General features: G+C 38.3%; 1 protein-coding gene across 1 annotated transcript in view; it reads right to left on the reverse strand.

The window, feature by feature from the left end:
• FBN2 (fibrillin 2) overlaps positions 1-27705 on the reverse strand; it is a 222221-nt gene that overhangs the window by 190830 nt on the left and 3686 nt on the right. The window contains exons 3-5 of the mRNA XM_027547035.1: positions 24465-24563; positions 21299-21394; positions 17205-17300 (exon numbers count right to left, since the gene is read on the reverse strand). Coding sequence (XP_027402836.1) covers positions 17205-17300; positions 21299-21394; positions 24465-24563 — 291 coding nt within the window. The remainder of the gene's footprint in view (positions 1-17204; positions 17301-21298; positions 21395-24464; positions 24564-27705) is intronic.

Consider the following 27705-nt stretch of genomic DNA (forward strand, 5'->3'; position numbering starts at 1 on the left):
GATTCTTTACCCACTGAGCCATCAGGGAATCCCAACACCCACCTAACAAAATATTTTTGCTGGCTTCCTGTTAGTATATGATAAAGTCCACATTTCTTAACTTGACAGAGAAGGTCCTTTATATATATATATATATATCTGCACATCATTAATGTTTCTGAACCTGAGATCATGAGAGGATACTACTCATTAGAGGATCTGTGAAGTTTCAATGACATGATGAATGTCGTGTTTACCCAGTGTCTGAGAACTACCGAGTGCTCAAAAATTGTTAGCTGTGATTTTCATCATTATTACTACCCTTCTCCCTTCATAAGGATAAATTCGTCAACCTCCTATTACCAAATTATACCTACTCTAGTGATGGTAGACCAGTTTTCCCTTCTCTTCCTAAAGACATTCTTCATTTTCACTGTATGTCTTGGTACTTGATACTCTCTCTGCCTGAATTTCCCACTGGAGAACTTCATGACTAGAATTTAGGGTTGACACCCAGTTCCCCCTTTCTTATTCTCCCAATGCATTTAGTACATGCTATGTACACTGGGAATACTGTAAGCTACCCTTCTGGGGAGATGGCACAGCTACTGATGGCAAACTGAGGGGGAGAGCGAGCCCCACTTCACAGACCAGTGTGCTGAGGGGGGAGGATGGGGGAGGTGACATAGACTGCTGTGTTCATAAGACACTTCAAAATCAGGAACAAAGCTTTTGTTATAAAAGGGAACCTGCTGCAGGCCATCGACAAAAACCCACTGCTACATCATACTTAATGGGGAAAACTGGTTCCTTTCTTTCTCCTTAATGTGAGGAGTAAGATGAAAGTGTCTGTTCTTGTCATTTCTGTTCAGCATTGTAGTAGAGGTTCTAGGGAGAGCAATCAGGCAAGAGAAGAAAATAAAAGGCATGTGTATTAGAAAGCAAGAAAGGAGGACTTCCCTGGAGATACAGTGGATGGGAATCAGCCTGCCAGTGCTGGAGGCATGGGTTCAAATCCTGGTCCAGGAAGATTGCACACGCTGTGGAGCAATGAAGCCCATGTGCTGCGACTACTGAAGCCTGCGTGCTCCAGAGTCTGTGCTCTGCAACGAGAGAAGCCCACACACCACAACTAGAGTAGCCCTCCTCGCTGCAACTAGAGTCGCCCTCGCTCTCTGCAACTAGAGAAAAGCCCACATGCAGCAACGAAGACCCAGTGCAACCAAAAATAAAATGAATTTTAAAAAAGAATACATACAAAATTACTCAGTCGTGTCTGACTTTTTGCAATCCCAGGGACTAAACAGTCCATGGAATTCTCTAGGTCAGAATACTGGAGTGAGTAGCCTTTCCCTTCTCCAGGAGATCTTCTCAACCCAGGGAGTGAACCCAGGTCTCCTACATTTCAGGCAGATTCTTACCAGCTGAGCCATAAGGGAAGCCCTATCCACTAAAAAGGGAGGAACTAATTAACAAGTGCTTTAAGGTCGCAGAACACAAGATCGATACACAAAAGTTAGTTATATTTCTACATGCCAGCAGTGAACAATGACAAAGTGAAATTAAAACAAATTCAATTACATAGCGTCAGAGAAAAAAATACTTAGGAACAATTTTAACTTTGGGAAAAGTTAAAAGTTTTTCCTAAAAGTTTTTTAGGAAAAATTTGACTCAGGAAATATAAAAACCACATTCTCAAAATACAAAGCATTGTTAAAGAAGATATAAAATAAAAAGATATTCTATAAAAGGAAGAAGAAAAAAGAATGAATTAAACAATTATCTTCACATTTTGGGATACCCTTCCCTAAATGTATTCCCCAATGAGCATACAGTAGGAAAGGAGAATCCTTGCTTTGATTTATGCTGATTAACAGCTTGATGGGCAGGATTTCCTGGGCAGTCTGATGTCAGCACCTACAATCCCGAACGCCAGGCATGAAAACTTAACATATGACACGTGTACGTGTGTTACAGATGAGCACACTCGAGAAATTCCAGATACTCAGAGATTTGTGAGCCAGATTTCCTTGGACTGCTATGAATTGTGAATGGAATTTCCTAGACTTGCTTTGGCAGTCACCATAAATCTAATCCAAAATGAACGAGGAATAAAGTACAGGGTCAGAGAGTTCACTCCAAACTTCTCCGAAATGCCCTGAGTCAGGAACTACCGTGCTTATGAGTTAAGTAACTACCGTATTCGAGGTTTTGCTTATGTCATCGTAGCAGGCAGTAAGAGAGCTGTTATATACAGAGCTACTCTACACCGGACAAGGAAACTATAGTACCTAGGCAGAGTAATTCACAGTACAGTAATCTAGAATTCTACATTTATCATTACAAATTTTTTTTCCAGAAAGAGGTACGTTTTCTAGTTCATTATTGTGTCTTTGGGCTAGCACACAGGGTTAGAGCTATATTTCAAGATCCTTTGTAATGTGACACTTCATAAAATAAGTAACACAGAATCTCCTAATAGCTTTTAATTGAATGATTAGATGGATTTCTTTCATAACTCTAGTAATTAAATAATAGAAACTATTTTTAGACATTTTTACCAAGCAGTGTGCTTCCCTGGTGGCTCAGAGGTAAAGAATCTGCCTGTCAATGCTGGAGATACAGGTTTGATCCCTGGGCCGGGACGATCCCCTGGAGAAGGGAACGGCACCCCACTCCAGTATTCTCGCCTGGGAAATCCCATGGACAGAGGTGCCTGATGGGCTACAGTCCATGGGGTCACAAAAGAGCTCAACACGACTTACTGATTAAAACAAACCAAGCAATGTATCAAGTTCTTTATATATCAGGGTATATTTTGTGAATTAATCCACAATTCAGAGCCCCTTACTTATAGATCAATCTCTCCCTTTCCAGCATTCATTGGCACCAAACTGGCCACGCAGCTCGCATTCAAGGAAGAGGATAAGACTTGAGAAAGTCCTGTGAGGAAGGAAAAGCCAAAGGAAGGGATGACTCTGTGCTGAGGAGTTCTCTCAGAGGGAAGCTGGAGAAGCAAAGCACGAGAAGCCCGGAGCGGGGATGGGTGTCAGGTACAGTGATGGGAAGGCCAAGGGCACAGCACATCTGCCTCCTCTGGGGACTCCAGGAAGAAGTCACCTCAGAAACCCACCCCAATTGGAAGAGAACTAAAATGGTTCCTGCATGTCCCCATAAGAGCTACGAGACTGCTAGAGGGTTTGGCCAGGACATTTGCAAAATACTACACTCCTGTTCATACCTAACAGATAAGCAAAAATCCTTTAAAAACATCACGCCACAGAGTTGCGAGTTTAACTGGGATTCCCCGAAGTCCTTTCCTGACCCCCTCAGCTCCTTAGCCACCATCTGCTCAGTGGCTCTTTGATCTTGTCTGGCTCCAGTGCCAGGTTTTTTCCTCAAACGCCCCGTGCCTGAAAAATGCTGCTTGGTATTCTCTGGCCTCCATCAAGCCCTCAAAACTGTCTGATAATCAAACAGCTTTTCAGAGACCACCTCCTTCACAAATCATTCCTGAAACAATTACAAGAAAGAGATCAAGTTCCTTGGCTCCCATACAGATACAAAGGCATAAACTGTACTTTTTAGTTTTGCAGAGTCATAAGCAAAACAAGGTATATAATTCTGCAGCCAGAAATACTTATAAATGTCAGCAATTATTTTTAAAAAGTATCATAAAATAATACAAAAATTATATGATATTGTGCCTCTGTATATCTCACTATAATCTAAACTACTAAAATCTCACTATGATCTCCAAAACTAGAAAATGTTATCGTTGAATAAGCTACAGAGTTTAAGCAAGATATGCTGTCATAAGATTGCTTCAAGCAACTGAGATTTTCCTTTTAAAAAGGCCTAGATAATGCTTTCCATTTTCTACTTATGATTTCTAAGGTATATTGGATTTACTTCCTGGTTTACCACATAGTAACCAAGCCACGATTTGAAACCATTATAAACATTGTTGACTCAATCTTGCCCCCTACAGGGAATGTTAACTTTTTATTGAAGTCACTGGGATTTAAAAATTTGCGATATGGAGAAAACTTATAGATAAAATTGACTCTTTTCAAATCCAATTTTGCCACCTCAGAGAGAAGCAAAGTCTATTCTAATAATGTTAAAACATCATAAATCTGTTCAAAATGACCCAACAGTAAATTTTATTTAGAATGGCTTCATCTGGGGTTCTAAATGCCAAAATTAAATCACTGATAAATTCCTGAAGATACTTCAATAAATGATTTCTCAGACTTGTCCAATTATAAGAATATTCTGGGATATTTTGTAACAATCTCATGTAAGACTAGCATTTCACAAACTTCATTTTACAGTGGAATTACTTTGGGGGCTTTAAGAATTAAATGCCAATGCTCAAGTGTGGGTCCCTCTGCTCAAGATTCTTGTTTAATCGATCTGGATGAAGCTTCCTGAAAATGATAAAATACAACCATGGCTGAAAATCATTGTATTTGGAACACTCAATTTGGGCATCTAGGTTATAGGAATAAGAATCAGTATTTTGGACCAAAAAACCCAGGTGATTCTTATGACCAAAGACAGGTAAACAGTGATCTAGCCCAGTGACCTTATTTTTCAAACAAGAGATTACTTATGAACTGACGTGCTCTGGTGGCTCAGTCAGTAAAGAATCTGAATGTAATGCAGGAGACAAAGGTTTGATCCCTGAGTCAGGAAGATCCCCTGGAGAAGGAAATGGCAGCCCACTCCAGTATTCTTGCCTGGGAAATCCCATGGACAGAGGAACCTGGTGGGCTACAATCCATGGGGTCACAACAGTTGGACACGACTTAGCGACTAATCTACCAGTACCACCTGCTGCTGCTGCTGCTGCTAAGTTGCCTCAGTCGTGTCCGACTCTGTGCGACCCTATAGACAGCAGCCTACCCAGGCTCCTCCGTCCATGGGATTTTCCAGGCAAGAGTACTGGAGTGAGTTGCCATTGCCTTCCTAGAGCATACTTAATATGTCAAATTCTAATTAAAATTTCTCTGTGACATTGAGAACTTAATTTTTCTTAAGATACAAACAATGTTCATAATTTGGAATGTGCCTTGTATGCTATTTCTAAATCAGAGGAAGATATTCACAAACATTCAGCTTTGCCCATATGGAAGAATTTTGCATGCATTAAACCATGACATTAAGTATGGTCATGGGAAACATAGTTTTTCATCCACAGAAGATGAGGCAACCATAGAACCAGTGTTTCTTGGTACCATAATGTGCACTTAATAAGCCACCACAATCTTACTTGTAAATGTCAACTTGTAAATATCACAAATCATAGCATCTTCCATGAGGAATGCCTATACCTGGCTTTCTGTGTGACTAGATTGATTTCAGGTCAAAATGTGGTATCAACTTCCTGGAAAACACAGGAGATGGAAACCATATCACAGAAACTCCCTTTCCCACAACAAACCTGAACAGCAACAAAAAAGGTAAATGCTAACAACAACAAAAATTCACTCTTAGTATCTAAAGTAGGAAACAGTTACAAACTCCTGCCATAGTATTTGAAAATGGCAGCAAGGTATCTGCTCCCCAAATAATACAGAAAATAAGAACAATTCATCAGTATCCTGGGAAGTCTCACTGATTCTCCCTGGGGAGCTAATAAGAGTTCAGCTTATGGGGAAATCAGGGGAAATTTGAAAAAATGAAAGTCCCTACTTACCAACTATCTCATCAGAAAGCAGAAAAACAGAGAGGAATAGCCACCGTGATCTCTACCAGATGGGAGGAAACCAGACAGTGAAGACAGGATGCTCCTTGCCACACAGGGTAATTATCCCCAGTACTCATCAGGAGAAGAGGAAACCCAGGGACTAAGGAAAAAAGATTCTCAGGGAGCAGGAGGCCGAACTGAAGCCCCTTATGATGACAATGGGGAAGAGAAACTACCGCTGGAAAATAACTGGGGCATAGGGGAGAAATCAGTACCAAGCATGACTCTGAAATCAAAGGTGCGCCAGGGACTGTAGCTGAAGTGGGTAGAATCACCCAAGTTTCAGGTATATCCTTTTTGAACAGAGAATAATCCTCAGACCATACAGAGTGATCCAGGCACACACCATGCGAAGAATATCCTGAGAAAGTATAGAGCACAGATTCTTTCCCTGAAGCTGCCCAGACCCCAACTGAGATCTTCTGCTCCCCTTCTGGGCTCAGAACACCAAGTACTTAAATCCCTGGCTCTCAAACAGGAGCACACACAGGAAGACAACTCTTAGGTAATTTAGGAAAAGGGAGAAAATTCACTTTTACCAAATTGGTGCAAATAGAAGCTCTGGACAGAGCTGCCCATTTTAAGCAAACATAAGACAAAAAGAAATTGGACAGAACCTACCTAATATATTATCATTTTTTTTAAGGCACAGAACAGATTAAGAATACAAGAATGCTCCATTATAGGAAGAAAGAATAATCAAGGAAATGGAAAATAATTATGCATCATTAGTATAATGTTTTTAGGGCCTTTTAGGAAATGCCCCTTTATCACACTGAGGAAGATCTCTTTTATTCTCCAGTTTGTTGACAGTTTCAGGAATGGATTTTGTCAAATGTTTTTCCTGCATCTATCTGGATAATCATGTGATCTTTAAAATTTGCTAATATGGTGAGTTACACTGATTTTTTATTCTGGGATTAATATGGGGGCTTCCCTGATGGCTTAGCAGGTAAAGAATCCAACTGCAATGCAGGACACACAGGATATACAAGTTGGATCCCTGGGTCTGGAAGATGCCCTGGAGTAAGAAGTGGCAACTACTCCAGGATTCTTGCCTGGAGAATGCCATGGACAGAAGAGCCTGGCGGGCTACAGGGCATGGAGTCGCAGAGTCGGACACAACTGAGCAACTGAGCACAAATATGCTGAGATAACACACACTCTTTCAATATACTGTTGGTGTGCTTTGCTAAAATTGGGACATTTTGCCTCAAGAAAAATATTTGTATGCCATTTTCTTTTTCTTGCAATGACATTTTCCAGCTTTGGTCTCAAGGTAATTTGGCTTCCTAGAATGAACTGGTAAGTTTTAACTCCTGTTTCTTTTCTAGAAAAACCTGCCTTTAGGATTGACATTATTTCCTTCTTAAATGTTCAGTAGAATTGACCAATGAAGTTGAGTCAGGATTTTTCTTTATAAGAAGGTTTTTTACTACATATTCAACTTCTTTAATTGGTATAGGGATATCTGTGCTATTTTTTCTCATGAACTTTGTTGATTTACATCTTTCAAGAAACTGTCCACTTCATTTTTATTAGCCTGAAGTTGTTCATGGTATTGCCTCAGTTCACTCATTAGTAAAGTCTGTATTGATGTTACCCCTCATACTCTTTATACTAATAATTTGTGTCTTTGCTTTTTCCTTGTTAGTGTGGATAGTGGCCTCTCAACTTTATTGATTTTTTTCAATGAACCAGCTTTCGGTTTCAGTGATTTTCTCATTTTTTTATTTTTCCCTACTTCATTTGCTTTTACTCTGACCTTTATTATTTCTTTTCCTCTGCTTACCTTTGGCTTAATTTGTTATTCTTCTTCTAATTTTTTAATGAAGAAGTTGAGACCACTGATTTAAGACCTCTCCTTCTTACAATATAGACCTTTAGAACTACACAATTCCCTCTAAACATTTCTCCAGTGGCATCTCATAAAATTTGATACTGTTTTCATTTTTGTTCAATTCAAAATGCTTTCTAGTTTCCCCTTTAATTTCTTCTTCAATCCATGGATACTAGAAATGGGTTTACATAGCTTCTGAATGTTTGGGTATGTTCCAGAGATCTTTCTGTTATTGCTTTCTGATTTAATTCTGCTGTGAACTGAGAAGACACTTTGAATATACTTAAAGAATCTGTCAGGCTATGCCTGGGTTCTTTCTGCCCACAGCACAGCCTGGAAAAAACTCCCCTGAGCAGCAAGCTTGAAAATCTAGCCAAGTCCTTCTTTCAAGGATCACTTTCTGTTGTTACCTGAGATCCAGTATCTTGAAACGCATTGTTTCATGTATTTTACTCTATTTTCCAATTCTTCTCAGGCAGGAGGCTGAATCTGAATCCTGTCAGTCCATCTTCGCTGGAAATAGAAGTCTCAAATTTGTTTTAAGTATTATGAGTTTTGAATGAACATTTTAGCAGATCACACACGTAAAGAAATTCTGGGTAGAAACATTCAGAGGTATAATCAAAAATGTACATATCAGAAAGATTTCCCTGGGCCAAAAGAATATAAAATAACAAGCCATCTCTTTCATTCAATTGGAATCGTGTACCTAACATTCCCATGAATTGATACAATATATTTCTAAAGAGTAGAAACACATTACTTCTGTAATTTTGTGTTTCACATGAAATAAAGTTGTGATTAAGTGTGTGAGTTGTGATGGTATACCACTGTGTTCAAATCTGACTTTCTTCCATTGATTTTCTGAGTGAATTTCAGCAAATTGTTTTACCTCCTCGTGCCTCAGTTTTCTCTTGTAATATGATGTTTAAAAATATCTTTGCACTGGTGTAAGTATTAATTCCTCTAAAGAACTTATCACAATCACCAATATTACATAATTTTCCATTTCAAACTAACAGTGATTTAACTTATGCAGATATAAATCATAATCTGACTGAATGGACTATGCAAAGGCGACAGATTCGTAGCTATTATCCAACTGACATGCAAGCAATGAGCTCTACTGAATGATGTCTCTGCCTTCAGCCTCTCAAACTTCCATTTCTTTTTGTTTGCCACTTCAGGTTGACCTTTACAGAGCACTTCTTTTAAATTTAGAAGTCCTTCACAATCCCTCTCCCCTGAATAGAGAGCAGCCTCTTGACTTTGGCATTCCAGACTTCATACATTAAGGTTCAAGCCTCTTTTTCCAGCCTCATCTTCTCCTCATCCCTTTCACCAGGGTCGTATAGCCATACTGAAAAATAAGCATCCATGAACATTCAAAGCCCTCTACTACATCTGTACTTTTTTCATCCTATTTCTTCTACGTGGAACCGCTGTGGTTATGGAGTCACACATACTGTCTGCCTTTTATACACTGCACTATGTGGAGCACAGGGAATGCAAAGGCAACTTAAGATAAAAAGCTTTGCTCGCAAAAAGCTCACAGCTAAGAAAGCAAGCAGGCACAACCCAAAGATGAAGGGAGCTAGTCTAAAGGAATGGGACATACAGCAGGTCTACTCAAAAGAAGAGCCGGCCTAACTATTCCAAGAAAAGTAAGGTAAGGCAGGGAGGCAGGTGGTGGTCAAAGAAAGCTTCACAGAGAAACTGTTATCTGGACTGTTTGAAGACCCTTCCGACCTATTCCTATTAGATTTAGCAATGTACAAGCCCACTGATTACAAGTACCTTGAGTGAAATAAACTCTACTATATATTAGTTACACTGTGAAATGCGTGGAACAAGACCTTGTGCATAGGGGAAGGCCAAAACTAAGACTAAAGAGACCAGTACAACAGTAACTACTAATAGTAACATGGATATTTACAGTTGCAATGCTTCAAAACAAGATGAGCAGGGTCTAAAAATTCAACTGCCTAGCATGCAAGGCCTGGAGGAGGGCATGGCAACCCATTCCAGTATTCTTGCCTGGAGAATCCCCATGGACAGAGGAGCCTGGCGGGCTACAGTCCATGGGGTCGCAAAGAGTTGGACACCACTGAGTGACTAGGCACAGCACAGCATGCAAGTCAGTGATGACGATATATGATATTTTTCATTTGATACGTATTATTAGAAAAAAATCCACTCAAAAATTCAAACAGTGAAACTTAACACTGTTTCACAACTGATGTACTCTGATCTGAGACATTCCTAGTAATGCTGGAACAATCTCCCTCATCCATAAAGACTATTTTGTCTAGGAGAGCATATCATATCTTGGCTTTATTTCTAATAATCATAGCTTATTATTTATTAAGCCCTTACTCTATGCCAGACACTGGCTAGGCACTTTATCTTTCACTTAATTCTCATCCCAGGAATGTGAGCCACTCTTAAAATATGCTGTTTATTCTGAGTCCTTACTCTTTCAATAAAAACTGCATTAAACTTTATTTGTATGACTTAAATTCCTTTATTCCATATTTGCAATTCCATTTTTAATACTGAATTATCTTTTTTATAACTAGGGGGTTCATTTAAAAGAGATTAGCATCAATAATTATCATTTATTGGATACCAGGTATTATACTATTTAGTCTTAAAAATAATTCAAGGTTGAAAGAGGAGACACTTATTATATATGCAGAAACACAGATCAGAGAGGGCGATCACATTCCCAAGGTTACATAGGTCTTAATATTAAGGTTCTATTTTGGCTATACACTGTGTTCCTAAAATACAGGAAATGTCACTCAATAGATGTCTACCATGTGTCACACACTCTGCCTATTAGGTATTAGGAGCTTAACACAGTATTGCTTTTAATCTTCCCAACAACTCTATGAGGTAGCTGCAGATCCACAATCTTTTATTTGAAACCTTTGGAAACAGGTGTTATTTAAGAACTTTTAGTATTTGGAATTTTTAAAAATATATGATGATATAACATAAACCCCTCTCCCCACACATGCACATTTTCTTATTTCTTGCTTTTGGCTGACTCCTATGCGTTCAGCCTTTCGTTATATGTCACTCATATGCGTGTCTGTCTGTGTGTGTGGCAGCTTCATCTAGTTTTCTTACTAGAACTATAATGTCTCTGGTCTTGATGGTGAAATAGGAAAACATTTATGAAGTTACACAAATATAAAATACTTGAATATTTTTATTTTGTATTGCAGGTTCCTCTGCCTCTAGGTAAATAAAGCGATAAATATACAAGAGCACTTAGAGATGGAATAAATGAAAATACTCACTGGTTTAACTCAAAGGACTTTTATAAATAAAGCATCAAGGTCTAACAGGCTGCCAACACTGTCACTCCAACTGCATAGATTGAAAGAGCACAGGCTTAAACTGGATAGTGAGAAGTGGAAGGCCTGGCCTCTCCCAAATCAGACCAGTCAATGAGCTGATCTTCTCCCAAACTTAGAGCCATTCTTTATATAGCCTGGCGCCTCCACTCTGAGTTTTAGCTTTCCAGTTCCCTGTGCTATCATTCTTCGTCCTATTCGTCTTTTCTTTTCCTTCCACTTTCTACTGCCTACTTTTTTTTTCCCTTCCTCATTTTCCTTCTCTTGTGTTCTTAGTGGCATTCAAGATAAGGGTGTCATCTGAGCTACTGCCAAAAAGTTAAAGTTCCCACAGATCTTCTGGTATTTCTCTGATGCCCATGTAAGGTTACGTTTAGCTTAGTGAGTGCAAGGTTATAAAACGTTCAGGAGTGCAGAACTGTGTGTGTGTGTGTGTGTGTGTGTGTGTGAGTGTGAGTGTGTGAGTACAGCAGCATGTGAGTTTGACATCTGCAGTTGGTAATGTTCTCCCTCTATTCCTTGCAATTTCATTCTCACTAAATCCTCTGAGCCTAAGAAAGAGGGAGACCTCTTATTTCTGTAAAACAACATCAGTTCAGTAACTGTGATAACTGGTATTAATTATGGAGTTTAAATACGTTAGTTAGCATGCGATTCTATCATGCTATATAGTATAATATCAAGATGAGCGTTAGTCTGATACTGTTTTATTCCCATTATAATGGGTTTTTTTCATTCAGATTAACTGCAAGAAGACTTCTGTAATTCTCCTTTAATCAGAAACCATTTCTGAGCTCTCTCACATAAATTTGTTCTTACTCCTATTATAGTATTTTCTATGTCACATTTTACTTTAATATTTAAATAAATGATTAGGCTTATTCTTTAAATAGATAATTTGCTCCTCATAACAGGGAATATGTATTATTTGTATTTGTAACTTGAGCTTCAAGTACTTTGCCTAATATTTAATAAATACTCAATATGTGCTAAACATTTACAAATAAATTTAGTTACCTTCCTGTATATTCTAACTTGTAGTTAAAAGAGGGAAAAATTCCAAAAGCACTAGGAAAATACTGTAAGATCTGGAAATGGGGAAGACTTTTTAAACATAAGGAATAAATATTCAATGACCCAGCAATTACATTTCTAGAATATATTCTAAGACCAAAATCAAAAATACTTACCTACATAGATTTTTATTGCAGCTTTGCTAACATACAAACCAACCAACCAACAAAATAAAAAGAAAGCCTGAAAATGACCTTAAATGTTAAACATTAATTAATAAGAAATATAACTAAAGTAAGAAGATATATCACCACAACTGAGTTTAAGGTCTGAAATCAAATTGTTTGAGATCCTCCTTCCATTCTAATATCCCAATGCTACCAGAAGTTTGAAGTAGGCAAAATATCCTCATCTGAGATTCTCCAGGCAAGAACACTGGAATGGGTTGCCATTTCCTTCTCCAATGAGATAGAGAAAATAACTTTACAAATGCCATATGCTTGTTTAGAATGTAGAAACCTAGCCTCATTATTGCAACATGCAGTGTAACTATTACAATTCATATATAATATAATGCAGTTCGTGACCTGAAAGGAGAAGCAGGATATAAGCACATTTCATGTTATAGAACATGAAATATTCTTATAGTCGATTCCAGTAAGAATGGAAAGCTCCCACTCTTTGTATGCAATATATGTGAAGTAGAATAAAGGACTCAAAGTATAACCCGAATCTTAAAAGTAACTAATTCTGGGAGAAATCATGAATAACTGCGTTTCTTATTTCTCCTTGTTTTATTTTCTAAATTATCTTATAATAAACACACGTCACCTTTAGATAAGAACGAAACCATGGGAGGAATTTTTTCTAAAAATACCGCCTATATGTTTCTTTAAAACATCAAGTCCACTGCATATTTAATTCCAAAGAGAATTCCACCTTTTTCACTATACTTAAATTCCAAGACCATGGAATAAACATTGATAAATTATTTCTGAACAAATTTGAGTCTGCTCTACAGAATCCCTAGAATTCTGGAAAACCCTAATTTGAAATCTCCACTGCTGTTCTTGGAGAATGTGGATAAGGTCTGAGTGGGTTTAATAACAGTCACAATTACTTTACCAACTGAAATATGGGTGGATGACCAAAAATATACAGAATAATTCAAGAGGTTATAATAGACCTCAAGGTGTCATCACACAATACTGGGCATTAAATTATAATTGATGCCTTTAGGGAAGTCACCATCATCACATTCCTCCTGAATGAGGCAGTAAGAGATGCACTGTATGTCTGTCAAATGTCCACTTTAACAGGAGCATAATAATGAACAATCAGGACCCTGACAATGAAGTACTGTTTCATGATGGAGGGGGGGAGTGAGCACCCTGTAACCAGAAGCATTAGAGAAGAAGTGGAGTTGACTCCTCCTGGACATGCTTTTAGACACTAAATTCATGCGTTAACTGGATGATTTTATGACAGTTACCCTGAAGGTAAAATCCATCTATTTTACATTTTCCATAAAGATGTGAAAGTTTAGATTTTGTAAACTTAAACATTTGCAACTTGATCTCACTTTTTCTTCCAATGCAGATTAAGATTAACAAAAGGAATTTTTCTTTAAAATGTCAAAAGGTTAAAAAGTAAATTTCCAATCCTTCTCTTTAAGGCATCACTTACTGAAAGACGTACATTTTAAAGGAAATGTCACTAAGCATAAGGATATTTGAAATGTTACCAAATTTACACACTTTTCAAAAGGAGTTCATATTTACATGCTAAAAAAACAATTTGTAGCAGTAATTTATAATATATCAGAGACCCATAATTTGAAAGGGTCTCTGATATATTTCTAACAGATGGTCCTTATATAAACTTCAAGGAAAATTCAATTACAAAACATGATTTCAACAATCATTCAAGGTAAAGAAGCTGAAACAGGGACCTTGAGCAGGCCACATTTATTATCAAGTAATCACTGTTTCTAGTCTAGAAATCATTCAGGTATATTTGTTTCTTGCCTGCCTGCCCCCTCCAAGTTTCTACCAACAAATAATAAAATACATTTTAAGCATTAAGAGAAAAAACACTGAGTCTTGATATATAATAATGATTCAATTTCTACATGTTCTCAGGTGTACATTAAGTACAATATTTATCTTTTTTCAAATGCCATCTGTTTGAAGAGAGAAGCAAAAAGAATTAAGTATCTTCATGTGCCTTGGACACAGCTAAGCCATTTTATAATCTGCATTTTATAATCAGCTTGAGACCACAAGAACTCTTTCTTTAATGCTAAGTATAAAAGGTCATTGTACGTATCAGCAAGAGTGAGGAGAAAACTCCAAAGAGGTTCAGCTTACACAGCACCAAGATTCAGGTTAAACACTACAATCATGCCAGTCATTAACACCACCCAGTCTCTATCTCCAGGCAGGAAACCAGTCTGCCAGAAGCCCAGATAACTGGAAAAATTGTCAGGTTTATCATACTACTGGATCCCAAGAGACCAATTTAAAGGGAAATTATGTGTTCTGCACTAAGAAGACAAGTATCTCTAATTTTACAAAAAGTCTTTTTTTTAGGAGAACAAAGAACATATGTTTTTAAATTTAGTAATTGAAAAATAGGGCTTCCCAGGTGGCGCTAGTGGTAAAGAACCCACCTACCAATGCAGGAGACATTAGAGACGCTGATTTGATCCCTGGGCTGGGAAGATCCCCTGAAGAAGGGCATGGCGACCCACTCCAGTATTCTTGCCTGGAGAATCTCATGGACAGAGGAGCCTGGCAGGCTGCAGTCCATAGGGTCACAAAGAGTCGGACACGACTGAAGCAACTTCACACGCACGCAAATTGAAAAAGACAATATGAATCTTAAATGCGAACTGGGCACACAGGGCTATTCACTAACCTCAACATAGCTAAGTTCTTCTTTTTGTAGCTATTCAGTGTTTCTTGAGAAAAACTATGAACTCCACTCTCAGTGGAATTAGCTATCACACATTAAATATTCAATTAAAAATATATTTTAAGAACATTAAAGTTCACAGTTGCAATCTCAGGTTGGAAATTGCTAATTCCTTCTCTGGAAGAAATGAAGTTTTAGAATTTTCATCTGAAGGTGAATACGTAAAAAGATTTTTAAGAAGCAAACCCACGTTAAAAAAGAAATATTTCAGGCCAGTTCGTTACTTAATTTTGGAGTTCTTCCGAAAACACGCTACTGTACATGTAAAATATATTTTAATGTCTTTATTAAGTTTCCATAAATTTAGTAAGGACAAACAAACCCAATGAATGAATAACTGTTGCAGACAGAATAATGATGTAATGCCTGGAAGCCTCTTTGTCAAAAAAACGACCCAATTCCTTTGTCAATTAGGAATTGAATTTGAAATCTGCTTTAGGATGAAAGTACTGAAAAGTTTACATGATCTCCAGAAAAACGAACATGATCTCCACCAATTATAACTATGTTTTAAATTTTAAATTTTACTATTTTTCCATTCTATGGTGTTTAAATAAACATCATCTCAGAAATTTGTTTTATTCCATTCTCAACAACTTATCACTTTATGCTAACATTTCATAATTAATTTTTCTTCCCCAAATAAAAGCATCTGGTGAAGACATTTAAATTTCTCCTAAGTATAACTATAAACTCTGTCATCTGTGGAATGTACTTCGGTCCCAAGAAATCTCAATTACCCCAGAAATAATATAAATATCTTAATGTACATATACATACAAGTGTATGTTAAAAGGCTGCATACATCTTACATTTCAAACTTTACCATATAATTCTAATTTCTCAGCTGCTTCTTGAGCTTTAACCTGAATGCCGGGATTAAGTTTTGTCAGTGTAATGGATATAATTTGAAAAACATAAGGTTTCTTTGCAATTCAAAGCCTCTGTACATACATAAACCATCACCACTATTTATCTGTAACATTTCAATGACATAACTTCATATACTCAAAGTTTCACAACAGAGAAAGCACTATACAACTTTAGATGCTATGACAAATCCTGGAAAAGTAAATTGAACATATATGTAATTATGAAAGATTATGTAATGCTGATTTTAGTTTAAGCTTATTTTACTTTTATGGTTCAGTGGTAAATAGTTGTTTATCACATTTTATAAAATTCATCTTCTTTGATATGCCCTTTTGCAATACATGAACATTACTAATAGTTCACTTATTGCATCAACACTGGGGATTTTCAGTGCTCTACAGGTCACAAGCTTTGCTGCTATTTAAATTATGATAAACTGGTTTCAAATGGGCTTGACCAACAGTGTACACAAATAAGGTAGACAAAGATGGAAACCCACCCAGCGCCCATTCCTCTACCCCTTTTCTCCTGCCCACCACAACTTCCACTGGGTTGAGACTAAACTCCCCCTTTCAGGTGACTCTGGGAAGCTTTCATCATCTCCTGCTCCAAACATATGTCCTGATAAGTTTACATGGAACATATTAATACCATTCCTCTTATCAGGGATTGGTTCAAAAACTCAAGATTAAGCTGATCCGCATTATGAAATAACTCTGAAGGCTATTACTGGCCCATAGTTAGAGGAGAGGTTTTCTCTCTCTAGATGTGAACAAGAAAGCACGTTGCATTAGTTACAGCTGACAGTCATTTTACAACCATACAGAACTGGTGGGTGGGGCAAAACCAACACACAAAGGAAAGCAGGGCCAGGAGAAGTAGAACAACTGAATGAAAGCCTTGATCACGTCCTACCTGAAGCCCACTGACTCCGCACACTTTGTTATGCAAAGTAATACATTTCCTTGTTGGTTAGGTTCATTTACTTCAGGTTTTCGCTGGTCTTGCAACCAAGAACATATTACATCTTTACATCTTTTTTTAACAGAGGCAGTGCTCCCAACAGTGACTCCTAATTTGAATTAACTCCAAATTAGTAGAATTTGCCATCCAGTCACTCACTCAGAATTACCCCACAGCCATAGCACCAGAGTTGGCCTTCTAAACTGAGGTTGCTCTGGTGGAAAAAACTGAGCTACTTCAGCTGCTATTAGCTACATCACAAAATCTGACTATGCAAGTTACAACATAATCAAAGAATGAAAATATTGTTTCATTAGAAGAATTTTCATTGGGTAATAAAAATATTACACATATTTACAATAAGATAGACACAACTGATGCGACTTAGCAGCAGCAGCAGCAGACTGCTCCAAAGGGAGGTTCTTTTTTCTCTTCTTACCTCTTTCACACTGCGGGCCAGTGAATCCATAAACACAGGCACAGCGGTTAGGTCCGATGCAACGTCCACCATTCTGACATCCATTTTCACAGACAGCTGCACACAAACACAGCAAGCAGCTCATTATACAGTAAAAGTCCAAGTATAATGTAGGAGTGTAGATATGTAGTCAAGAGGATCGTACCTCCAAAACATGTCGCATCATGCATTTAAATCCATATATTTCATTGTATATTGAGACTAAAACCTCCACAATTCACATAAATCACCTTGTTATGCAATCATTCGGTAAGTTTTTTTTTTTTTTTCCTATAAATCAGAATCACAAGAATTGGCTGACTCTGATCACACAGTTAGAATACAATGATTTAATCCTCTATTTCAGTTCTATGAACGCTACAATCTATTTTCATAGGTAAAAGGTGATTAAAATATGAAAGAAGATTGCAGACTAGAGAACAGAGAGAGGGAGAAAACTCTCCACAGGGTACAAGTTCACAGAAACAACTGTAAGTATTTGAATATTTTGATTTCTAAAGATATACTGCAAATAAGTAACACTTACCTAATGTAATTAATCAAAAGGAAAGGAATTTTCTTTAAATACTATCAAGGTGTAAGAGATGTAAATAAATGTCACTGTCCCAGACATGCTCCCTCGTTAAACAAATGCTAGCCCTTAAGACATGAATGGGAAAACACATCCATGACTGACCGTCAGGATCTATCCCTGGGGAGGCAAAGGAGGGCTTCTCTCAGGGTTTTCCAAGACAGAGCTTCCAAATGCTTCTCCAGGTGGAGAAGAGGGCTGGATAAGCCTGGAGCATGTCCTCAGAGAGCTCGCTCAGTACAGGTAAATACCAGGCTCACCTACACAGGTCAGACTAACAATGCCTCTCTTCTCACGAATTTTTTCTATTGGTGTGGAAAACATAGTTATTATTCATAAAAATTATGTTAACAGGTAACACGGCTTTTTGTTACTTGAAATAATTTTTTTAAATTTCTCAATTTTAATTTTTAACACAGCAAATATCAGCAGGTATAACCTTTAAACAAAAGGTCCTTGGCATCTTCAGTAATTGAAGAAAATACCAAGAGCTTCTCTGAACAAGCAGACAAGCCAATACAGCCACTGCTTCTATTCCTGCTCTCACATGAGAGAGCGTGCTTCCAGCAGAGTGACTGCAGGGAGGGTGTCTTTGTATTCCTTCATTTGCAATAGTACTTGATATACTGCAGATTCTCAAAATCTCCTGCAATGTGTCAAAATCTTGCAGCCTTCTTCCCACTTTTTTTGGGAGGTGGAACAACACAGTGAATGAACAGATAAAGGAGTTCTGCTGTGTTTACCACATCTCAATCACATCATCTTTCAATTCTCAGCTTCCCTGCCTGTAAAGTAGAGCTAATAGTTTGAAGATAAAATAAAATGGTGTAAAAAACCAAAATGCACAGTGGCTATGCATTAAGGTGTTCTACAATCTTAATTCCCCTTCCTTTTTATACTGAAAAGGATCTGTATGGAAAACATGACGGGCTCTATAGCAACCAAAGTTTACACTGAAGAGCAACAGCCAAAGAAGAGAAGCAGACAATACAGATAAAAGTGGACCAAAAGGGGATAAAAGAAGCAATTTCCTTCTTTTGAATGAATTATGATGAAAGTTACTTTATAAAGTAATGTTTTGGTAACAAAACAAGACAGAAACAAATGTACCTCTCAACTGGAGTTGAAAATAAACTTGTATAAGCCTAAATTTCCACCATGGAAAGAATGCTGACCACACAGGAAGAGAGAAAAGTACTTACACCTAGTGTGGGACAAAGCAAAAGGCAGGGGAGAAAAAAAAGACTATGGAAAGAAGTATGAACTGCCTACCATGATCTGAGGAAAAGGGAGAAGCAAGCCCTATTTCAAGATGGTCAGACTGTGAAACAGAACCCTGATCATGACTGCTGAAACTTGAATATTTTTATTCAATGAATATTTAATGAGTACCCACTCTGCGCTCGGTAATAGAACCCTGATCATGACTGCTGAAGTTTGAGTATTTCTATTCAGTAAATATTTGCTGAGCACCTACTCTGTGCTCAGAAATATGACAAGTGTCTGTTTTTATCAGACAGACTCCTGTACCACTCAACATAGGTGCAGACAGTGTGGCCTAAGTCAAATCTGAAATTATCAGTACTTCCTACTACACAAACATATCGGATATAAAAAAGATGCTAAACCAGATTTGTGGTTCAGTCTTTCAGTCATGTTCAACTCTTTGCGACCCCATAAACTGTGGCACACCAGGCTCCCCTATCCTTCACCATCTCCTGGAGTTTGCTCAAATTAATGTCCACTGAGTCAGTGATGCCATCCAACCATCCATTCCTATTGCTCCTTTCTCCTCCTACTCTCAATCTTTCCCAGAATCTGGGTCAAAATGTTTAAAAAAGAAAGAAAAGTCTGTTGTTTCCACACAAGACAATATAAATCTCTACTCCTGGTGCTACCTTTTTCCTTTGTCTTCCAGGGTATCATGCTCTCCCAGTTTTCCTCCTGTCTCACTACCTACTCTTTCTCACTCTTTGCTGGTTTCTCCTTCCTCGTCTCCACCTCAAAATGCTGGGCAACAATCAGGGTTCCAGCTTCAGCCCACTTCTCTTCTCTACCTGCACCAACTTCCTAGTGTTCTTTGTCCAGGCCCACAATGAAAATGTTAGCCGTATCAAAATTCAATCTATATGCTCCCAAACTCATATGTCTATCTCTGACCTCTCTCCTAAGGGCTGAGCTCATAGATCTTTTCACTTAGAAGTCTAACAGACTTCTTCATCAAATCCAAAACAAAAACTCTTGACATCCCACGCTCTGAGCCCCACCCGACCCCCATCCCACCTAATCCCCACTCAGTCTTTTGGGTATCAGAAAATGGCATCACCATTCAGCCCAGAGCTCAACTCAAGTCTTCCAGTCGTCATTATGGATCTCTGGTTTTCCTTTTAGTCTCATGCATCACACCCATTCCATCAGTACACACCTCCTTCCATATATTCCACCTTCAGTGAAAGCTCAGTCTAAGCAAAAATCACATCCTGAGTTACTACAGCGTCATATACTAGATGGAGAAGGAAATTGCACCCCACTCCAGTGTTCTTGCCTGGAGAATCCCATGGACAGAGAAGCCTGGTGGGCTGCAGTCCATGGGGTCAATAAGAGTAGGACATGAATGAGTGACATCACTTTCACTTTTCACTTTCATGCATTGGAGAAGGAAATGGCAACCCACTCCAGTGTTCTTGTCTGGAGAATCCCAGGGACGGCGGAGCCTGGTGGGCTGCCGTCTATGGGGTCGCACAGAGTCAGACACGACTGAAGTGACTTAGCAGCAGCAGCAGCAGCATCTACCAGAATCACTGGTCTAGCCTTCTAACTGGCCCTTTTTATTTTTTTTCTTTCCCTTTCTACAATCCAGTTTCAATACAGCAGCCAAAGTGGTTCTTTTTAAATGTTAATCAGGTCGTCTCACTCTACTGCTTAAACTGTACCAATAGCATCACATAATATTTAGAGTATTGTCCAAATTTCTTTCCTTGGTTTATAAGGCCTGACTGACACCTTTGTCTCTGAACTCCCCTATTCATCAAAAAATCATTTCATAGCCCTTTACTGTAGTATTACAATAGATTTGAGTAATAAAATATAATTGAGCAAAGGACAATTTATAAGCTTGGCTCTCCAGGGTTAAATTTGGGATATCCTAAAGAGACAAAGAGAGATCACAGCAAACACTACCATTTTTTCAGAAAGGCATCCATGTTTTATGGAACTAGATAAATGAAAATCAGCTAAATATTTAATTGTAATATATGTCAAATTTGATAAAGCCCTAGTGGTACTCAATAACATCAATACTCTAAAACAAAAATTTTTTAGGAGCTGGAAAAAATTATCTATTTAGCTATAAGGTATGTCTTTTCTACATAAAACTATTTTTTAAAGGATCACACACTTTACAAGACCTTAATTATGACTCGGTATGAAATACCCACTCAATCAAATTATTCAAATAAATTGAGTTTATTCTAATGTTGCTTACGTTGTCCACAGTAAGTTCCAATATATCCCTTCTGGCACTGGCAATGGTCATCCGCACAGGTCCCACCATTCATGCACCTAACACTGCACTGCTGAACTGCAAAGAACAAAACACATAAAATTATCAATCACCAAAACTATAGTATCTGTGAGAGTTATAAAACTATAATAAATGCCCAATTAATGACAAGTGTACTCTACAGAAGTAAATGTTATGACCCAAGCATGCATTTATTTATTTGTAAGTACACAGATGAGCATATCTGTGACAACATGTTATTTAGTATGTATTTAAAATCTGTTACACTTTTAATGTTAAAGGAAGGAAATCTAAGGTGACTGGAAGTGTAAGTTCTAGGATGCAGGAGGCACTCAAGTATCCATTCAGAATGCCGTGGCTGAGTGCTGGGCACTGCCATCCATCCAGTGCTTAAGCAGTTGCTTCTCTTTCTCTCAAATCAAGTCTTTTAACAAGGTCTGTAGGTTCCACTGGAAAATATATGTCAAATCCTTCTCCTTTCTGTCACCACTGATATTGTGTGGTTCAGCTACCCTCATCTCTTACTTGGATTGTTCCAGTCGCCTCCTGATGAGTTCCCTAGCTTCTACTCTTGCCCTTTTCAAATTCCTTCTCAGCAAAGCAACTACAGTCATCTTGTAATAATACAAATAGCACTGCTTCCCTGTCTTATTTAAACCCTTTTAATGTCACATTTGGGATAGAACGCAAATCCTTCCATGACTGAGGTGGCCATGTATTATCTATCTGGATTTGCCTGCTTCTCTAAGATCTTCTTTTCCCAACCTGCCTCTTTGTCATCACATGAAACTTTTGGTTTCTCAAGTGGAGGAAAGATGTTTTGATATGCTCCTTCCTCTCCCTGTGAGGATCCCTCCCTGGTTCATCCTAGTCCTTCTGAACTCAGCTTCAATGTCATGTCACATCAGCACGATCTTGTCTATCTCTTGTGTCTATATTCTTCCTTGGTTCCAGGCTGTTCTTCACAGCCAAGTTTCCTTCCAAGAACTAACCACAATCTCTAATGACACTGTGGGGTTTCTTCACTTGTGTTTTGTCCGTCTCTCTACAGGAATGTAAGCTCCATGACAGTGAATACCAAGCCCATCATGATAGCAAGGCATTGAGTTCAGTGCTATTTGCTGGGACCATGGCAACTGTGGAAGAAACAGACTGTTGTCAGCCACGGATGAAGAGTCTCAGGCCACAGTTTTGGATGCCTACTACTCATTCAAGTGGAGATGTCCAGTAGGAAATGGGACACGTGAATATGAAGCCCAGTGGACGCATCTACTCTAGAGATAATCGTTATGAGTTAGCAACATACTGGTTAGTGCTTGCCCAGTCACTCAGTCGTGTACGACTCTTTGTGACCCCGTGGACAGAGGACCTGCCAGGCTCCTCTGTCCATGAGGATTCTCCAGGCAAGAATAATGGAGTGGGTTGCCATTTCCTTCTCCAGGTATCTTCCTCACCCAAGAAGCGAACCTGTCTCTTGCATCTCCTGCATGGGCAGGTGGATTACCACTGAACCACTGGGAAGGCCCATCTTAGTAGTAGTCGAAGACATATATGTAAATGAGTTCACCTAGGAAGGACAGAACTTTTGGGAATACTTAACTGTGAATATAAAGCTAATAAAGGGGATACAGAAAGGACACTAAGAATGATCAAGAAAAGAGAGCATTTCAAGAAGATAGTGATTAATGGTGCTAAATGCTTTGCGAAGTTGGAGCACCATAAGGACTAGAGAGGAGAAAAAAGTTTCTGATGGAAAAGCAGTCAGTATTACTCAATGCCAAATGACTCAGGGATTCTCCTATTAAATTGTATACCGCAAACTGAAGGTCAACCAATGATTCTTCAGCTGTCCCTCTGGAGGAATTAAAAAACTGAATTGTAAAAACGTTTCTCCAGGATTGGGCGTTTTGCTGAGGGTGTATTTGAGAAAACTAAGAGAAGAGAATAATGAAGATATGGGGAATGGTATCTTCTAGGCAGTCAGAGGGAAGGACAGGAAAGTAGTGGAGGAAATGGTATTCAGGGTGGTCAAGAAAGTCTTGAGGAATTCTACATAATCCCCTTCAAAACCCATAATTCTGGGTTTTGAAAGGTTTAGACAATTACATGATATTTTAAAAGAAAATGAAACTAGAGTGTTAATCAGAAGTTTCATCATGAGACAATGACATCTGTTGTATGAATCTTCAATCTTATATTCCTCAATCAGACAGATTATCTATTACTTAGGAAAAATTTATAGAAAGAACTGTTAAAAATGTAACAACTTCATATTAATTTGAGGCAGATAAAGATGTATTAATTACTGAGCAATTACATAAATAATAACTGCTTCTACTTGGCTATAAAACATTACCTTAAATACTGTCCTAAAAGATTAATCTTGGACCTTAAAGACCCAACAATTCCTCCTTAGGTCATGTAAAGCAAGATTTTAGTCCACTGTTACAGAGATCTTACAGAGCAGTTGTCTGTGTAAAGCAAAATAAGTTAATGTATGTAGAACACCTGCTCAGTACACAATGAGTATCTGTTATCATCTCAGTGCTCTTCTCCTTCCCCTTTAGTTAACCCATGAAATAGTTTATGAGACACAGGAGTTAAGCAAAGGCAATAAATAAAGCTGAGGATTTGAGTCTACAGACTTGGGCATCAGAATCCCTGGATTCAAATCTGTCTTACTTTGGGTGAGTTAAACTATGTGTGCCTCAATCTCCTTCTCTGACAATAGGGTAATAATAGTATCTCATTGTATTCATGTGAGGCTTAATTAAATACAATGATATAGTCAAACACTTAGTACCTATAATAAGTACTGGTAAAAACACAGTACATTCCAGCTATTACAAAGAATTACTTCTCACTAAATCCAGGCTCTTTTACTCAGTAAACGCATATCTTCTGGACCGGTACGAAATTGTTTTTCTTCATCACCACTCCAATAGCCCCTAGTTGTTGGTGGTAACAGCTAAGCCACCAAAGATTTTTACTCCAAAGATTAGTACTGACCTAGTTAGCACAGAAAATAATCATGGGTCCACAGCCTCATTGAAAAGGACATTTACCATTTATTCAATAGATAACGTACAGATAATGCAGTTAATAAAGTCACATATGAAAAACGTACTTGATTTTGATCCACAGGTTGGTGATATTTGGCCGCTGGAACAAGTACACATGTTAGGACGGGAACAAAATCCATCTCCGCAACTATTTCTACAAATTGCTGTGGAAAGCACAACAGGGAAGCGTGTGAACAATAAGGTAATAAACCACTGACTACAGAACCAAGGAAGCTATAGTTAAAAACAATAAAGCTGAAAAACTAAGATATAAAAATGCGTGATATATATAATGCCTAATTGCAGATATGCAACAAAAGTAACCATTGTAGACAAGTGAATGAGTCTCTTAAGTATTCTTATGATAAAGTGCACATAAATGAAGCTATTTTAATTTCCATAATCTTAATTGTTCAACTCTTTATCAGTATGGGTCATCTTTTCCATTCAAGGCAGAGGGCTTATATTCAGAATTCACCATGAGAAGACAGTCTTGATCCTAGGAAGCGAGGAGAGTTAAGGAAACCCAGAGGTCCTGTGTACCCTCAGAAAACACAGCCCACTATGTAAAGGACCTTCACAGGAGACAGAGAAAGTGAAATTGGCTGAGCTGGAGACTCCACGGTCTAACGACTTGGCCAAGCCCCAGGGGTTCCATACACATTCCTTCCCGGCTGGTATCTGACCTGCCCCATCATCAATCTTTGTTCCCCTTAATAATTCTCTTTCTCCTTCCTCCAGCCGTTCTTCTCCTGTATTACCTCCACCACCTAGCCTATTCCTGCTGCTCAGAAAAGCTGCTGAGACATTTTGATGAAGGGAGAGTCAAAGCCTCCTGCGGCTGTGACCTCGAAGGTATGAGGGTCATCACAGCAAAGAATGTTAGGCTCACTGACACAGCACATACCACAGATCCTCAAAATCAGTAGCCTTCAGATGCGAAGTCTCTCCCATACAGAGTCAGTTTCATTTAGGAGCTGATTTATCTCTATACCCACAACTGAATTCTCTCTCGGCAAAGCATTAGGCAAGTGTTTTAATGCTCCATTAATGCTCCATGAGTGGCTGGATGAAGACAGGAAGAGGAGAGCATGGGAATGTCCTGAAACTAGCTGTGCATATGTATGTAAATGTGTGTTCCTATCTTCTGCTAGCGAGGAGTCTCACAATCTTCCAAGAGATATGAGACCCCCTCAACACATAATGTAAAGGGTGTGTTTTATAGAAGTAAACTAACTCGGTAATTGTTTTGCTTCTCCAAATTGCCTTTGACACCCACATAATACGGCCTGCATCTCCATTAGTACAATGAGGATATCATAGATCACAGTGTAAAAATAAAAAACGATTTTAGGCATGAACATGGCTCCTGCTATGGAGTTGACTATTCTTAAAGTATACTGGACTTTCTGATCACCAATAACTTTCCAATGACAAAAGTTTAGTAAAATACTGTTTTATCTCAAAGCCCCCTCATTCTCAGCAAGGAGACATTTAGTTTTGTTGTTGTTCAGTTGCTAAGTCGTGTCTGACTCTTTGTGATGCCACGGACTACAGCATGCCAGTCTTCCCTATCCTTCACTGTCTCTCAGAGTTTGCTCAAAAGACATTTGGTTTAGGCTTAGGTTATATACCAAGTCTATCCTTCACTATCTCTCAGAGTTTGCTCAAAAGATATTTAGTTTAGGCTTAGGTTATATACCAAGTGCCCCTTCCCGGGTCCTAAACCCAAAGAAGGTCTGATGGACTGGAGACCGGTCATCTTCAGACACATCCCTATCATGGCTGCAGGTCTACCCTATACATCTGTGAACCCGTGAAAAGCAGAATGCTTAGGCTCTTTCTCTTCACACTCATATCAAACTATAGTATATCTCATCTGAGTATTTGTCCCTACCACAATTGGGGGGAAAAAATGAGGCCCAGAAATACCAGAGAGGGATGTAGAGAGGACCCTGGTGTTGGGATTTCAGTAATGCTGGGAGAAGACTCAAGTCAAAAGTAGATAGTAAACGAATGGTACTACGCAACAGGTCTGAGGTTGAGCTCCCGCTCTGCCACTGACCCACTGCAAGCTTGGAGAAAACCCACAGCTTCTCTGGGTTTAGTGCTCTCATTGGTAAAATAAAACACAGGGATTATACTGGAATGTTCTGATGTCTCTTCAGGTCTCAAACGGTATGGTTCTGGGCCAACCCCTTCCCAATATTTTTCCACTGATCAACATGCTCTTCATAGCATAATTTCACAACAACAACAACGAAAAATTAATAAGCAAACTTTTCCATTGCTTCATGTCCTAACAAGGGTTTTTAGAAAAAACAAATGGAAAGTAAGTCCATTTCATCGTTTTGGAAACAAATATTTGGAAGTTTGGAAGTACTTCAGTGATTTTCACAGGCCATAATTAAGAACAATAACAACAAAACACAGACTCAACTCAAAATGCATTAGGTTTCCAGTAGTTTGAGAAATATATTTTTATTTTAATATCTTCTCATGAAGCCTGGTCAAGGCCAACCAGATTACAATTCTAGGAGTTGATCATTTTAATATTTTTCTATAAAGAAAAAATGTCTTTGGTCCTCCTTTTCTATTTGTGTTTTACTTATTCTCTTTTTGTAAGTCCCCTCGGAGCTTTTCTTCTGCTAAATGGTGGAAAGTCAATAAATATAATAAATAATTTGTTATCATAAGAAAGTCATGGGATGAAAATTCTTTTTTTCAACTGAAATCTAATTGATTACCAATATTATACTAGTTTCAGGCGTATAGCACGGTGGTTCAGTATTTTTGTAGATTGTACTCCACTATCCATTATGTTATTACAAGAGAATGACTACAATTTCCTTTGCTGTATAATATATCCTTGTTTTTTATTTCACACATAATAGTTCGTATGTGCTAATCCCATACACTTAATTTGCCCCTTCCCCTCATCTCCCCTTTGTAACCACTGTGCTATATGTGCGTGCATCAGTGCCCAACTCTTTGCGACCCTATGGACTGTAGCCCGCCAGGCTCTGCTGTTCATGGGATTTTACAGGCAAGAATACTGGAGTGGGTTGCCATTTCCTACTTCAGGGGATCTTCCCTATCCAGGGATCGAACCTGCATCTCCTGCACTGCAGGCAGATTTTTTTTTACCACTGAGTTACCAGGGAAGCCAACCATGTTTTCCATATCTGTGAGTCTGTTTTTATTTTGCACATACATTTATTTGTATTATTTTTTCTATTCCACATAGAAGTGACATCATAAAGTATTTGTCTTTTTATGTCAGACATTTCATAAAGCATAGTATTC

This window comes from Bos indicus x Bos taurus, chromosome 7 (assembly GCF_003369695.1).
Source record: "Bos indicus x Bos taurus breed Angus x Brahman F1 hybrid chromosome 7, Bos_hybrid_MaternalHap_v2.0, whole genome shotgun sequence".
NCBI lineage: Eukaryota > Metazoa > Chordata > Mammalia > Artiodactyla > Bovidae > Bos > Bos indicus x Bos taurus.